Source organism: Podarcis liolepis, assembly GCF_965112155.1.
Source record: "Podarcis liolepis genome assembly, chromosome: 6".
Lineage (NCBI taxonomy): Eukaryota > Metazoa > Chordata > Lepidosauria > Squamata > Lacertidae > Podarcis > Podarcis liolepis.
Genome location: NC_139559.1, coordinates 24094624 through 24110594, shown reverse-complemented (window position 1 = coordinate 24110594; position 15971 = coordinate 24094624). Strand labels below are relative to the sequence as shown.

At 43.4% G+C, this 15971-nt stretch overlaps 1 protein-coding gene across 4 annotated transcripts in view; it reads left to right on the top strand.

Moving 5' to 3' along the window:
• LPIN3 (lipin 3) overlaps window positions 1-11947 on the top strand; it is a 37183-nt gene extending 25236 nt beyond the window's left edge. For 3 of the 4 annotated variants that reach the window (XM_083508016.1, XM_083508018.1, XM_083508017.1), the window contains exons 10-20: window positions 24-120; window positions 788-857; window positions 1728-1820; window positions 2937-2986; window positions 4351-4483; window positions 6476-6624; window positions 7157-7243; window positions 8053-8205; window positions 9478-9592; window positions 9694-9797; window positions 10544-11947. In XM_083508016.1, the coding sequence (XP_083364142.1) occupies window positions 24-120; window positions 788-857; window positions 1728-1820; window positions 2937-2986; window positions 4351-4483; window positions 6476-6624; window positions 7157-7243; window positions 8053-8205; window positions 9478-9592; window positions 9694-9797; window positions 10544-10691 (1199 nt within the window). In that variant the 3' untranslated portion in view covers window positions 10692-11947. The remainder of the gene's footprint in view (window positions 1-23; window positions 121-787; window positions 858-1727; window positions 1821-2936; window positions 2987-4350; window positions 4484-6475; window positions 6625-7156; window positions 7244-8052; window positions 8206-9477; window positions 9593-9693; window positions 9798-10543) is intronic. The other variant, XM_083508019.1, reaches the window with a different exon arrangement.
• The last annotated feature ends 4024 nt before the right edge of the window (window positions 11948-15971 follow it).

Sequence of the window (15971 nt, the reverse complement as noted above, 5' to 3'; positions counted from 1 at the left end):
TTCTCTCTCCCTTCCATTTCTAGCAGAGAAGTTCACGAAGCACATAGTTTCCTACCAAGAGTTTATGGAGAACCCAGCAATACTCGAGGACCCAAATTTGGTGATCCAGATCCACAAGAAGTTAGTAGAAAGAGCATTTTCTGCTCTGCTCCCCCCCCCCAATAACTGCTTTACAGGTGCAAACATGCATGCACACATTAACCAGCTTCCATTATGTGAGCCTAGATAAATTATTGGCTATTCCTAGAAATCTGCCTCCCACTGCCCACATCCATCAAAGATGAAGGTGGGACTTTCATTCCTCTCTTATTCTGCTGTGTGTGCTGTGTTCTGCCTGTGCTGAAAATACTCCCTGTACAATCTAAAGTTTGCTGACATGTATGAAGTCCCACAGCCCTTCATTATAAGCTCACTGTCACTGACAACAGTATAAATAAGGTGTGCTGGGCTAGGCTTGGCTTGTAGTGCTTGTAGTGCATGTGTGGATGGCTGCAATTATGGGGTAGAATTCATGCTGCACTGTACAGAGGAAAACCCTACCAATATGCCATTTTCAGAGTCGTCTTGGGCACTGCACGCCTAATTTCACCTTTCTATATGTTGTGGAAGTATAACAGTTTGGGCACCCCAAAAGGTGTCAGTGAGCCCAGGTGTGTGTGTAGGAGTGTTCTGAATGCATGCCTTTTCATGCTGTATCCTCGCTGGTACATCCATATCTCAATGCTTTGCTAACACATGAATGGGGCTATAGGCAGAGTGAAATTTCTTCCCCTTTCTTTGCTTGCAGATATTATAACTGGGCAGTTGCAGCCCCTATGCTCCTCTCCCTACAAGCTTTCCAAAAGGACCTTCCCAAGGTAAGCTAAAGTAGTCTAAACAAACTTGGAGAACTGAAACGCCTTCTTTAAGCTCATAGGTCTCAAAACTCAAAGAATGCTTTGGCACAGACATTTAATATCTGGAGACAGCCAGCTCTAGATGGAAAGGAGCAAGTGCATAGCATGAGGTTATTCCTGGATCCATCGTTGTCACAGGCCACAGCGGCTATGAGGACCAATGTCTGACTTTGGTTGGTTTACCAGCCTTTTAAAAGCTTTTATTTTCACTTCACCTTGATAGCTGGAGTCTTGACACAGCAGAAGTTTTCTTACCTCCTTCATTCCAGATCACTGACAAGCTGGTACCTGTATTCTAGAGCAAGAATTTCTAAGCTGACTTTGACATGTCCCGTCTCTATATGCATGGGCATTCTCTTTGGCTAAATTGCAGCTTCTCACCCCACAAAGCTTTATTAAACCTTTATAACACATCATAATTCTCTGCACGTCTGGTCTGGAAGACAAGCTAGTGCTAGTTCTTGATCAGCTGTTCATTCTGGGGGCTCTCTGCCTGCTTGGTCATACTACTTCTCCTGGGATAGTAATTGTTGCTCTGTGTGGGGAATAGGGGTCTTCTTTCCGCTCCCTTAGCAAACTGAAGCTCCCATGATTCTTTGTGGACAATTGTGACTATTTCAAAGTGGAATAATACTGCTTTAAATGTGAAATGTGGATGGGGCCTAAGCATTTGATACTGGCTGCTCTGGAATCTAGGCCATATCCTACATCTGTATGACTCATCAATTGCTGTTTTTAATTAAGGTAGTAAGAACATCCTGTCATGGTATGTGGATGATCTCATTTGGGGCTGAACCTAATTCACTACTCGTTCTCTCTTCATGTCATCAGAGTACTGTCGACAGGCTCATGAAGGAAAAGATGCCCAAGAAGGGTGGCAGGTGGTGGTTTTCCTGGCGGCGAAGAGAACTTTCACATGAGGAGGTACTTTGTGCACCATGATTCTATGAAGTTACGCTGCAAGAAGGAAACATTGTTCTGTGGCATTGCAACATTTTGGACTGAACTTCTGTAGGCAACTGATCTGGAGCTGAACTTCAACTTGGGATTAGCTAACATGAATGTGAAAGTGGAATATTTTCCCTTTGGATAAAATTCTAACATTTGCTCAAGCACAGGAAAAAGGTGTGATACAGTCTCTTCAGTGCTGCAGAGGTAGATTTGGAGGAGGCCACATTCACACCTTACATTTAAAGTGCTGATATGCCACTTTAATCAGGTTTGGCTCCCCCCTGACCAAATAATTCTGGGAATTTGCTGTCTCCACTGGCCATTATTTCCTCTGGCTCCTGCTTCTCAGGTCAACTTCCTTTAGTCACCCTGTCTCTTCACCAGCTTCACTATAATTCCTTCCTCCCCCCACCCCCCAAAATAGTACACAGCACCTCCTGACTCGAGTCCTGTGAGACATCAGTAGATAAATAAAATGTCTGTGTCATTACAATGTCAAAATACCAGATACAAAGGCCTAGCTTCCCCACAACATGACAGCTTAGCTGCTAGAATTGCAAACATCCTCTGGCAGAGGAGGGCTGACTCTGAACCCAATATGATTCTGTCTACCAGAAATAGATAGGCAATCTCTCTGTTGTCACCTTTTCACTTTCACCTTTCTGCATTATTAAAAAGTGCTAAGGGCCCATTTTCAGACTTGTTCCTTCCATGTGTGTTGGAGATACTTTGTCAAAGTGCTCCTAGTATACCCAAGCTCACATTGCCATACTTGGCTGGGTGATCCTCCTCCCACCAATTCCTCAGGGTTAAAATTGGGATTATTGCCTATGAAAATGTGCCACGTTGTGAACACTATAGGGGACCTGTGCTCCTTGAAATTCCTCTTTAAGGCTGTTGAGAATCCACCAATAGCTTGAGGTCCATGAGTTCCTTCACCCCCGAGGAAAGAATATTTTCTTAGGTATATTTGTCTGTGCTTGGAGATGCCATTGCACCTGCTTCTTTGTGGTGTGCCTGAGACCTTGGTTTTCTGCTTGAACTGTTGCTTAAAGAAGATTAGTGATTTCCAATCTCTTGTGTCCACAGCATGAATCCAGTGCACAGAAATCTAGGAGAGCAAATTCCTCACTGCGGAGGTAAGATGTCAGCATGCCCTGAGCTGAAGCAATGTTCAGGACAAAGTTACTGGTTTTGTTTTTTGCTTTTTAAAAGTTATAATGAGGAAACCATATTTATTTTTAAATCTTGCAAAGCCCTCAATCCCTGTCTCAATTGGGCCATACAGTGGTGCCTCGCAAGACGAAAAGAATCCGTTCTGTGATTCTCTTCGTCTAGCGGTTTTTTCGTCTTGCAAAGCAAGCCCATTGATGGATTAGCGCTATTAGCGCTATTAGCGGCTGATCGGATCAGCTGATAAGCAGCTTAGCGGCTTAGAAAAAGGGGGGGGGGGGAAACCAGCAGGAACTCACAAGACATTGTCGTCTTGCGAAGCAAGCCCATAGGAGATTCGTTTTGCGAAGCACCTCCAAAACGGAAAACTCTTTCGTCTAGCGAGTTTTCCATCTTGCGAGGCATTCGTCTTGCAGGGCACCACTGTATACGCCTGTCTTGTCTGCATCTCCTAACAGCAATTTTCCAGGGTTTCAGACAGAGAGCCTTTCCCAGCCTTACCTGTAAATTCTGGGAATGGAAACTGGGATCTTCTGTAAGCAGATGCTGCATCATTGAGCTACAAACATTCCTTCCCTTCCCTTTCATTGTTTAACATGGAAACCTGCCTGAGAATGGTTCTATGAAATGCTTCTGCTGTTTGTTTCTCCTCCCTTCAGGAAGATTGCTGTGTTTTCTAGAGCCAAGTTTATTCTGGATATTGTATTATAGCCTCTGGAGAACAATGCTTAAGAACGTAAGAAGGGCCTGCTGGATCAGGCCAATAGCCCATCTAGTTCAGCATCCTGTTCTCACAGTGGAAAACTCACAAAGCAAGACCCAAACACAAAAGCACTCTCCCCTCCTGTGGCTTCTAGCAACTGGTATCTGGAATCATCACTGCCTCTGACCACGGAGGCAGAGCATAGCCACCATTGTCGTTGATTGCATCATCCTCCGTGAATTTTTTCACACTTTTTTACGTAGCATCTACTACTTAACATCTAGGCAAGTCTATGCTTGCTGGTAACTGCTTAGGACAGGAATGAGAACTTTTTGCCCTCCAGATGTTGCTAGAGTTTACTATCTATGGGAGTTGATTATCCATGACCATTTGCAGTGCTGGCTAGGACTGGTGGGAACTGGGAATCCAGCACCCTCTAGAAGGCCACAAGTGGTTTAGATGATGACCTTGACTCATTTCAGATTCCTCAGAATTATATAGGGTGACACCTCTGTTTTCCCTCAAATAGTGAATAGCCATTTCCCCGCTCTTTGGGATTTGGCTGCTATTCTTGATCCTTGCCCCATTTTCACTCTTGAATTCTCATTCTGCTTCTTTGTACTGCAGAAGAGATGATGGTTCATCCAGTGATGACGAGTCTATATCCTCAGGCCGAGGGGAGAGACCCGTACCAGATGCTCTCACCCAGAAGTTTCTTCCAACGTACAAGAAATCCTTAAGGCTCTCTTCAGATCAAATTGTACGTAGTTTTAAGGGGTTCTCCCCCCCCCTGCTGCCTTTTGTATGTATATTAATATGACTTCTTTGCTTTGAGAGATGGGCCTCCAAACAGGCTTGTCTCACTGGAATTTCTGGATGGTCCTTCGCAATTACAGCTCAAACCCCTTAACTATGGGTTAGATCCCAATGGCTTTTGGATGTTAAGGGCCTAACTACACATCACATAGAATCATAGAATCATAGAGTTGGAAGAGACCACAAGGGCCATCAAGTCCAACCCCCTGCCAAGCAGGAAACACCATCAGAGCACTCCTGACATATGGTTGTCAAGCCTCTGCTTAAAGACCTCCAAAGTAGGAGACTCCACCACACTCCTTGGCAGCAAATTCCACTGTCGAACAGCTCTTACTGTCAGGAAGTTCTTCCTAATGTTTAGGTGGAATCTTCTTTCTTGTAGTTTGGATCCATTGCTCCGTGTCCACTTCTCTGGAGCAGCAGAAAACAACCTTTCTCCCTCCTCTGTATGACATCCTTTTATATATTTGAACATGGCTATCATATCACCCCTTAACCTCCTCTTCTCCAGGCTAAACATGCCCAGCTCCCCTAGCCGTTCCTCATAAGGCATCGTTTCCAGGCCTTTGACCATTTTGGTTGCCCTCCTCTGGACACGTTCCAGTTTGTCAGTGTCCTTCTTGAACTGTGGTGCCCAGAACTGGACACAGTACTCCAGGTGAGGTCTGACCAGAGCAGAATACAGTGGCACTATTACTTCCCTTGATCTAGATGCTATGCTCCTATTGATGCAGCCCAGAATTGCATTGGCTTTTTTAGCTGCCGCGTCACACTGTTGGCTCATGTCAAGTTTGTGGTCAACCAAGACTCCTAGATCCTTTTCACATGTACTGCTCTCAAGCCATGTGTTAATGGCGTAAGATGAGCAGCTGTAGTTTTTTTAAAATAAATAAATAAATACTAGGCTGAGGTTATGAGTGATTGTCATTGGAACTGCAGCATGTGAGGACCATAAATTTAAAGCCTTCTCTGCTCCCCACCATCTTGGTAAGGACATGGTAATCTTGGCTGGACATGGCAATCACCCTTAGAAAAAAGCTCCCATTATCATTGCAAGCTGGAGAAGGAGGAGAGTACAGAGGGTGAAGAAAGAGCTATGAGTAGAGGAGGGCACTTTCCCCAGCCTTTGGACCCCCTGAGAAATTCAACAAACCTGCTTTATCTGGAACTTGGTGTGGAGAGTGCAGTTGAATGAGACACAGCAGTGGGCAGGCTGAGGACATACCATCCACCTTGGGGCAGCTCATAAAAAGCAAGTCTAGACTGAGAGACTAGGGTGATGTCTGCTGTTACTAGGAACACTTCTTGTTATGAGACTTTTGTGGGGGGTCTGAAAGTTTGTTTGGACCTGGAGTAAGAACCTGGAGGCTGAGAGGGAGGGTGTATCAGAAGGAAAATGAACTGATATTGATTCATTTATATATTAGTAACATTTTTATATAATAATATAAGTTATTATTTATACCCTGCCCATCTGGCTTCCAACAAAAGATTAAACATACATTAAAACATCAGTCATTAAAAACTTCACTAAACAGGGCTGCTTTCAGATGTCTTCTAAAAGTCAGTCAGTCAGTTGTTTATTTCCTTGACAACTGATGGGAGTGCATTCCACAGGGCAGGCACCACTACCCAGAAGGCCCTCTGCCTGGTTCCCTATAACCTCATGTATTTTTTGTAATATTATTGCTTATGTTGTCTGTGGTTGCTTCAGTTTTCTATACGTCACTTAGAGATATAACGGTATAAGAATGGTGTAGATCATCCTTCATCATTGCCACCAATTGCATCCCTATTCCCCTGACTTTAAAAAAAATAAAATAATAATAATTATCCACTATGTGATGGCTAATCTACACTAACAGCAATGGACAGATGCTGAACATGGTGTGTGGTTTTTTTTGGTTTTTTAAAAAAAATTCTCTCTTTACTGTAGAAAAGTCTGAACCTGAGAGATGGTGTCAATGAGGTAGTGTTCAGCGTGACCACTCAGTACCAGGGCACATGTCGTTGTGAAGCCAACATCTATCTATGGAACTGGGATGACAAGGTGGTGATCTCTGACATTGATGGAACTATCACCAGGTAAGTCCCTTTGGCATCGCATAACATTGAACATGGTGCCGTCAAGGCAGCAGGATTGGAGGCAAAATGGGGCCACTGAGAAACAAAAGTAAAGTGTCAACATACACTGGGAAACAAAAACAAAATACTGAAATGGGCAGGGAAATCTCCCCCCCCCAAAAAAATTTAATAATAATGAGGACTGTGCAGGCTCACATGTTTCCAGCAGCCATGGAATGTTAAGTATCAGTTGGAAAAGAAAAATGGAAAACTAGTGGAAGGTGGGTGGTTAGACTGGATTGCTTGGGCCTTTTATACCTAATGCTGTCCTGGAGGATGGCATGGCTAAGTGCCGGACTGAAAGTCTAAGCAGAAGCTCTTCCCTTAGGAAATGAAGAAGCTCTGTAACAATTTGTTGCCAATCCCACATAACAACATATAACGGTCACCAGATTTTCACTATAAGGTAGACCCTGAACCATGAGCTACACTGCAAGGAGTTCATAGTTGTTTTATATGCATATGCGTTTCTCATTATGCCTCTTCCCATTAGGTCTGATGCTCTAGGGCATATCTTGCCACACCTTGGGAAAGACTGGACCCACCAAGGCATTGCAAAGCTCTTCCACAAAATCCACTTGTAAGTTGTAGCTACTTTGTAGTCCATCTTTGGTGGTAAACTTGTCGCTTAGGTGAGAGCAGGGTCTACTTACGGGCTTCACCAAATTAATGTGCCAAGTATGTAAAATCACTGGAGAGTAGGATATACTTTTTTATTCAGATATGTTTTGCAACTGCTCAGCATATCAAATTCTGCAAGTTAGGAAAAAATGTTATTTTCTTCTTTTCCTCTTGCTCAGTTGGTTAAAGAGGTTTCATACTTCTTGACAACTCATCTCCTAGGAAGTGATTTTTGAAAAAACCATTCTCCCTTAAACAATGTCTGTATTCTGCTGGTACTATTTTCCTATGTCCCTACTATTGTTTTCATATATTCTTTTGTTTATATCCCACTTTCTTCCAATATGACAAAGGCAATGAAGCAGCAGCAGAATGGGAGAGGGGTGACAATGACTTTTAAAAGGCAAATGTTATTGGCACTAGAGGGGTCTTTGAGAAATATTTCAGTGCTCCAAACTACAGCCTTGCTTTACTCTAAGAGTAAGGAATGGATGTGAGTAATTAAAGTCAAGCCATTGAAACTGGAGGTGGACACTAAGATCACATGCATTCATACCATACCTCCCAAAGAATCTTGGGAACTGTAGTTAGTAAAGGGTGCTGAGAGCTGCTAGGAGAACCTTAACAAACTATAGCTCCCAGAGTTCTTTGGGAGAAGCCATGACCGTTAAAGTGGTATAAAAGTGTTTTTATATGGTGTGGATGTGACCCAAAGGGACTGGGCATTATGCAGATATTTTCCTTGTATTAATTATACCTTCGTTCCAGGAACGGATACAAGTTTCTCTACTGTTCAGCCAGATCCATTGGCATGGCACATATCACCAAAGGATACCTGACATGTGTCAATGACCAGGGCTGTGTGCTCCCAAAAGGTCCCATACTGTTGGCGCCCAGCAGTCTCATCTCAGCCTTCCATAGGTAAGTTCCCTCTTCCATCCCTCACCATGTGTTGATGCAACACAGCTTGTTTGCTTTATGCAGCTGGACTTTGGTGTTTCACCATTTTCTGCTTGCTTTGTCTTCTCCAATGTAGAGAAGTACAGGCAGCTAATTAAGCACATGGGGATATATTTGGGGAACATTTTATGCATTGGAATGCATTCTTTTTGTTTAATGCATGGAATATGAGGTTCAACCAACAAAGACACAAACGATCTTTAGTGCGCGTGCCCACCCACCCACAGATTGCAACTGAAAACCAAGTCAAACAGAAAAGAAAGTGTTAACAAAACAGAATTCTTTATTGCAATAAAACAATTCTCCATACATACCAACACTCAGATAATAGATCCTTAATAAGCCACAAAGGTCTCCTATTGACATTTAATATCATGTGCATGGAATATGAGAGACAGCATCTTGCAAGGGAGAGGATTTCCAAAAGTATCCAAACTGTAAATGTGCAATTTGTTTTGTTGTTGTTTAGTCATTTAGTCGTGTCCGACTCTTCGTAACCCCATGGACCAGAGCATGCCAGGCACTCCAGTCTTGCAATTTGTTTTGTAAGGTGTTAAAATGTATGGCCTTCATTTAACTAATGTTTTAACCATACTTACAAGTGTCTTGAACTGAAGAACGTTTACTTGTTCCCAAAATAACTGATGGCAGCCACTGATTTATTGAGAGAAAATGTGGTGCAATTGTGTATGTAGACTAAAACCTAGTCAGTCTGACCTCCCGTCCCCCTTTGGTTTAGTTTTTTAGATTCTGTTATGGAATGGGTACATCAGCTACTGCCAGCCTGACACCTTCCAGCTATTACAGTGCTGACTTGGGCAGTCCAAAACATCTAGAGGGTACCAGGCTGGAGAAAGCTGGTGTCAGTTCTTCTTCTTTTCTCTTATATTCTTACCTTATTTGGCCAGGGGATGGGCGGGAGCAGCACCCCGCCGTGGTACTAAGAAGCTAAGTTACAGGGAACCAGGCAGAGGGCCTTCTCGGTAGTGGCGCTCACCCTGTGGAACGCCCTCCCACCAGATGTCAAAGAGAACAACAACTACCAGACTTTTAGAAGACATCTGAAGGCAGCCTAGTTTAGGGAAGCTTTTAATGTTTGATGTATTACAGTATTTTAATAATTTTTTGGAAGCCACCCAGAGTGGCTGGGGAAGCCCAGCCAGATGGGTGGGGTATAAATAATAAATTATTATTATTATGTACTAATGAGATGTCTGCCCACCATTGTTATAGGGAAGTGATTGAGAAGAAGCCAGAGGTGTTCAAAATTGCTTGTTTGACTGACATCCGGAACCTCTTTGGCTGCAACAAGCAACCTTTCCACGCTGCTTTTGGGAACAGACCAAATGTGAGTGGGGTCATCTAGTGTGTGAAGGGGGTGGGGGTCTTCCTTGTGGGGAATTCCTGCCTTGCCATGACCTTGGTCTTTCTCTATTTCCTCCTGAGCAGGATGTCCATGCCTACAAAGAAGTGGCATTACCAGAAACTCGTATATTCACTGTGAACCCCAAGGGGGAATTGACACAGGAGCACATAAAAATCCACAAGTCAACGTAAGCCTTCAAATTTATCCACAGCATTTCCTGCATTGAATTTGAAGCTCTTTGCAAGACTGTAGACACGGTGCTTTTAACGTTGTTGTTACAATTTTATCCTGCCTTTCTTAAAGTGAATTGAAGGTGGCATACATGGTTTTCCACATTAATATCCTCGAGACAACTCTGTGAAATAGGTTAAACTAAGAGAGGGTGACTGCCCTTTGATTGCCTGAAGATGGAGTGGAAATTTGAGCCCTGGTTCCCCAGGTCCCAGTGTGACACGCTACTCACTATACCACACCAGTATGCATTAAAAAAATCCATGAAAAGCAAACTCTGCAGCCAGAACAGCAGTTCCCCCCCCCCTGCCCCAGTAAAATTTAAATGCCACATGGTACAGTGTGATGTTTGGGTTTTCTTCCCTTAATCAACAGCAGTCATTGATGGGGGAGGGTGACAGTGGAAGCTTGCAATGTCATTGAGTCACCTGATGAGCACTACTAAAAGTAATAGGTGGATGAAAGAACTCACCACTGAAAATGGCATCCCCAGTGTGGATGTAATGTCTGCTCCCACCCTTTTGCTTGTCCTGATCCCCAACTGGCAGTGTGACAACTTGCTTACACCTGCCCTGTATGTGGATAAAACTGTGTGTGTTGCCTTACTGAAATTCAAGGGAGATGTGTGCTTCCAGGGCAGTGGGTGAGAGGGCAAGGAAGGAGGCTTGCTGTCTTTAATCCTTTATATTCTATTTTTTCTAGATATGACCGACTGAGTGAGGTGGTAGAGCTCCTGTTTCCACCTATTGGCAAGGATGTGAGCATTTCATTGGCTTCCCCAGAATTCAGCCAGTTCTCTTACTGGAGACCTCCATTGGCTACTGTTGACTTTGAAGATTTTGTCTTGTGATGCAGAGCCAACAACATTCCAAAGCATCTTTCACTGTTGGTCCTCTAGTATGACGGACAGGCAGCAGACACCTCTTGTAGCATCTTTTCCACAATGTGCAATACTTGAGCATTCAGATAGCAGGGAGAGGGGGGACACCTAGGACTCCATTTCCCATTTGTGTGGGGGGGGATACATTTCCCAACCCAGGGTTTGACAAACGTGTTTATGCCGTATGACAGAATGCATTTTACCTGCAACCTTGAAACCTGGGTGCATTTAAGAGTTGGTGACAGTGGGTTTGACTGAATATTAATAATGGCTGCTAGTCTCCCCCCTCCCGTTTCTGCCTGATGACTTGCATAGTTTATGGCTGCAGAAACCACAAGCTTTGGATGGAAGAACAGGAGAAGAATACTCACCCAATAGACATTTAGGAGCTCTGGCCTGTTGGGATAATGAATACCTCTGGCTTTGTCATATAGCTCTTCTCTGGATTGTGGTCAGTATTCAGTAATGGCATCAATATGTGCCTGGACACTAATGTGCCTTAATGATCTTTGATGGGGTGGTCTATCTGTCTGAGTCTCGCTGTGTGTCCCTCCCTCCCTCCCCCAAAGAGCTGAAGGTGCTAATTTTGCTATTGTACACAACTTCTACTGGCATCTCGGTTCTCAGGTATTGATTTTAGCATTTCAAAAAATTAGCACATCCAGTTTGATCAGCAATGAAAGTTGGACAGAAACTAAGACAACTCAGCTACTATGAGCCCCATGTTTTAGCTGGTTATAATAATACCTGAAATACTGGGTGTGATTGTTCTCATACCCCAAGGTGTGTGTAGCTTATGGGGTTCTTTGTTTTGTTGCTGCTGGGTGTGTTTTGCATGGGAAGGCACCAAAGATGTATGGTGATGCGTTCCTCCATTCCCACCCCAAAATAATGTGCATTTTAAAGTACTTGGATTAGCAGTTGGGAGGGGAAAGGTGGAAGGAAACACATAAGGACAGATGATGAAGTGGAGAAGTAGTCAAGTCACTCTGGGGCACTTTTGGAGGAGTTCTGCGGGCTCCCCTCCCTTCTGAACATTGCTGTGAAGATAGTCTCTAAACTTAGGCACCAATTGTTGTTCTACCTCACCTTTACGTACCTCCTTTTGTGAAACTAGATGGTACTTCAGTGCACAAAGAGGTGGATTAGACTATAGCTACTATAAGTTGGAGCCAAAGGACTCTACTGTGCAGATACAGCAATAAAGTTTTTTTGCATGTCTGAAACATCTTGTGCATCTCTCATGGTTTCCATCAAATCTGTGTTTCCACCGAACTAGGAGGGAGGGACTCCAATCTTGGGCACATCCAGTGAGAAACATCAGATGGGAAAGGCCTCTGCCCAAGACACACTACACAGAGCCACTGCCTATCTGAATCAATGTTACTCTGCTGAATGAACCAATGTTCCGACTTTATTATAAAATATTTTCCTGGGTCCATATTTAAAACTATTCAGTTTACCGCCACCAGTGGCTTTCCATTTGCTGCTGTCCCAAGCAACAGATTTCCATTTCTTAGTTGCAACTTCATTCTCCTTTATAATAGTTTCTATCACCATAACAGGAGCCACCCAGAGTGTTGGGAGCTGCCCAGAGTGGCTGAGACAACCCAGTCACATGGGCAGCAAATAAATTATTTATTTATTTCTTAACAGGTAAGTGGGGGACCTTTGGCCCTCTGGATGTGGGACAATTGGTGTTGCCCTCCCACACACCATTTTGCACATACACCATTTTGAATGGCAAAGCTCATCAACTTTGGGGGCACCTGGCCCCCTCAAATATTTTATTGGGTAGGTGAAGGGACCTTGGCTCCTAGGGGTTCTCAGTGTGCCAATAGGAGCCAACTCCCATCATCCCTGGCCATTGGCCATTGTAGCTAGGGTTGCTGGGAGTTGGAGTTTATCAATGTCTGGGAGAGCCATGGCTTCCTCATTTATAGGGCCAACATATCTTAAAACTAGATTACGTGCAGCATGGATTATTTGGCTTGAAATTTTCTCTGGGAGAAAGAGCAATGGGGGGGGGGGAGCTGTCCATATTGGTGGCAGGTGTAGCAGCCCATCAATGGCCTCCCTATTTAATTCATTGCCAGTGTCATGTGAAAAGAATGTGCTAGCTTTCCACCTATCTTAGCCTTAAAACTCCAGATGCTTTCATAATAAGCAGCTGCTACCCACCCAGCTTAAAGACCTAGCCCTGTCCTTGATCACAAAATCCTAGCATATCTGGAGGAAATCTGATGGGTTGACTTGCTTTACCTCCAGTCTACGAATGGAACTCTACATTATATATAGTTCCATGTCATTTCTTTTTTCAAATCATATATGTTGAAGCCTCTGAGGCTACAATTTGAAGCAGAAGACTGATTCTCTCACCATATTTCTATTGAAAACATTTCTGCTTCCCATTCCCCCAAGTTGCATTTACCTCTGCTTCAGAAAAAAAGCAGCAAGACATCTTTCCTTGCTGAGATCTGTATAATCTAATATTTCAGGGTTGTTTTTTAATGGACAAACACTTTGGCCCTTTAATTAGCTACAGGCGGGCACAGAACAGGCACGACAAGCATGAGGAAAGTGCTCTTATCTGCAAACTTATTTTCCCCTTTCATTTCATAATTTATTTCATGGAATTTATATACCTCTTGGTTGTAGAAAGAAACCTCAAAGCCCTTTTGCATGCCTCCCAACCTTCACGTTCCAAGCAGATATGAGTGGTAGTTTGTGTTCAGCACATGCTCTTTTCCCCAATATGTGGTTGGGTTTTTTTGGTTTTGGTTTTGGTTTTGTTTTTTGCTGCTGTACGTAGAGCTGTTTTAGTAGAGAGAAGACAAAATGCAACTGAGAGGAGTGACTTGCCAAAGACTAACTGGTTGTGAGATTTGTAGTGGGGTCTTTCTGCTTAACTCACAAGTCAAATCTCTTGAGGGATGAGAAACCTGCTGTGGTCCTCTCCAGATGTTGCTGAATTAGAAATCCCATCATCTCTAACCATTCACTATAATGCCGTTTTCCTCAATTGTCATGCCCCTGGTTGATCCACCCACGCAAACACCCTGCCAAAGCTTCCATTAGCCATGCTATTAATCTTTCCTTCTGCATGGCTAATACTTTTGGACATGGACATTTAACTTTGCATTAAAGCTCAGTATTGTTTTGCTAACAATTAAAGCACTTTCCCATCCATGCTACAGACCTGATCCAAATGGGTTTTTCTCCCTTCTCTAATCTCCCTGCTGCTTTTAGCCCAACAAAACAAAAACAAAAACCCCAGGGTGGTAGATATAATCTCCTTCTTCATCTGTAACTTGGCCTTTAGCCCCTCTGCAATCCTTGCTCTGATAAAGGCTGAGATTATTTGAACTATGCTTCTATTGGGCCAATATGGAGGTCAGTACTGGGTCTACACAACTGAAAACAGTGCTCATGCATTCAGCTAATTTGGATTTTGGCTCTTAAGGAACTGAGCCCTAGATGGGAATGTCTAAGAAGCTGCAGGAAATGGCATCTTGCAGGTTTCAAGGAGCAGCAAAGATTTCATTCTCACAAGCGGTGAAAATGTTGGGCAGTGGTTGCACGCAAAGAGCTGTAGATACTGTAACTGCTACGAACCTACACCTGTTTATCCATATATAGCAACCCACATATCCCACCAGCAATCTGGAAAACAAACTCTAGACGGGTGTTGTTTGATTTTCTCAGTAACTCAAACCTCATGTTTTGTAGGTGGGGGTTTTTGTGTGTGGCTCTTTATGTTTAGAAGATACAGTAATCCAATCCTGGAAACCTTGGTGAGAGTCTTTCTCTCTCCTGCCCAACAGTACAAACAGTCATTCAACTTTTACAATCTGAACAAAATGTACAATATCTTTAAAAAAAATACAAACTGTACTGAACAGGATCTGTTACCAGCATTGGCAGAAACCCCATCAGGACCAGCAACTGAATGTCATAGTCTTTCTTCAAAAGTGACACAATGCCCTGTTTCTTGAAAGCAACCACAGAGTGATTTAGTCTTTAAACGAAGAAAACAGATAACTGTGAAAAATGTTGAAATATTCAAGTTCCCGGCTAAGAAATAAATGCAGACATTAGCACCATTGCTGAGAGATAGTCACATAACCATTATTTCTCAAACTCTGCTCACAGAAAACTCCCAACCAGCAGTCTACAAGAAATAGGTTGTAGATTAGGTTAGCTTCTGATTTTGTGATACTATTTAAACTCCTATTTTAAATAAGGAGTTTCTTTTTTTAGGATTTGCATAGCCCGTCTGATCTCTATCCCACATTTCAAACTGGTGCCCAGTTTATATGTAATATGGACCTATTAGTGAAACACTAGTGTAGGCATCCAATGCACAGCCTGTCACATTTAAATGCACCTGCTGTTGTGCTGCCCTGTATGCCCATAGTATTAGTATGGCAGTGGGGCAAATTTCCTCCTCCTCACCCCTGATAGGGCCAGTACTACCATTAGGCAAAGTGGGGCAGTTGCATACAATGGATGCTGGGGGTAATGTCTTGAGCCAGCCCCACCTGCTGTACATGGCTGTGCTAATATGTGGGTTTTGGGTGACGCACACAGTAAGTGGGTTGAAACGACAGGGTGCATATGTAATCTTCCCATGGATAAACTGCTTCACCATCCGAGATGGTTACGGGTGCAAGTTATTTCAGCAGAGCTTTTATTTCTCCATCTCTCAACATGCAAGGACCCCAAGCCGAGGTTCTGAGGAGGTTGGGATAGATATAAGAAAGCACTTTGTGAAATGAGTCAATTGCAGAGTCCATCGTTGCGGCATTCAGTGATGGCCACTGGCTTATAGAACTTTTGAATAAAGGGGGAGGTTAGAAAAACAAATGATGCTTCTCTTATTAGAAGCATGATGCCTCTGGATGCTGGGGAAAATCTGTGAGCTTCCTATGATATAAGGTTGGCCACAATTTAAAACAGAATACTGGGCAGGAACTGGGTTGGAGAAGCTTTCCTCCTGCTCCTTTCCAATGGTAAACTCACTTTTTATCTTTAAATTGGAACAAACAACAATCCCTGGATTGCCGTTTGTTCCAGTCCAGCACTAAATATCGGGTTTCCCCAGCGAAAGTCGGCTGGGCAAAATGGAGGTGTGGATAAACGCTCAGTTCCTTGAATGAGAATATAATTTTCATCAATGGAATTCATTTCAAAGTAGACGTGTTTACCACCTAGCTGCCATGCTTGAGGGTAGAGGTTATGAAATAGAAT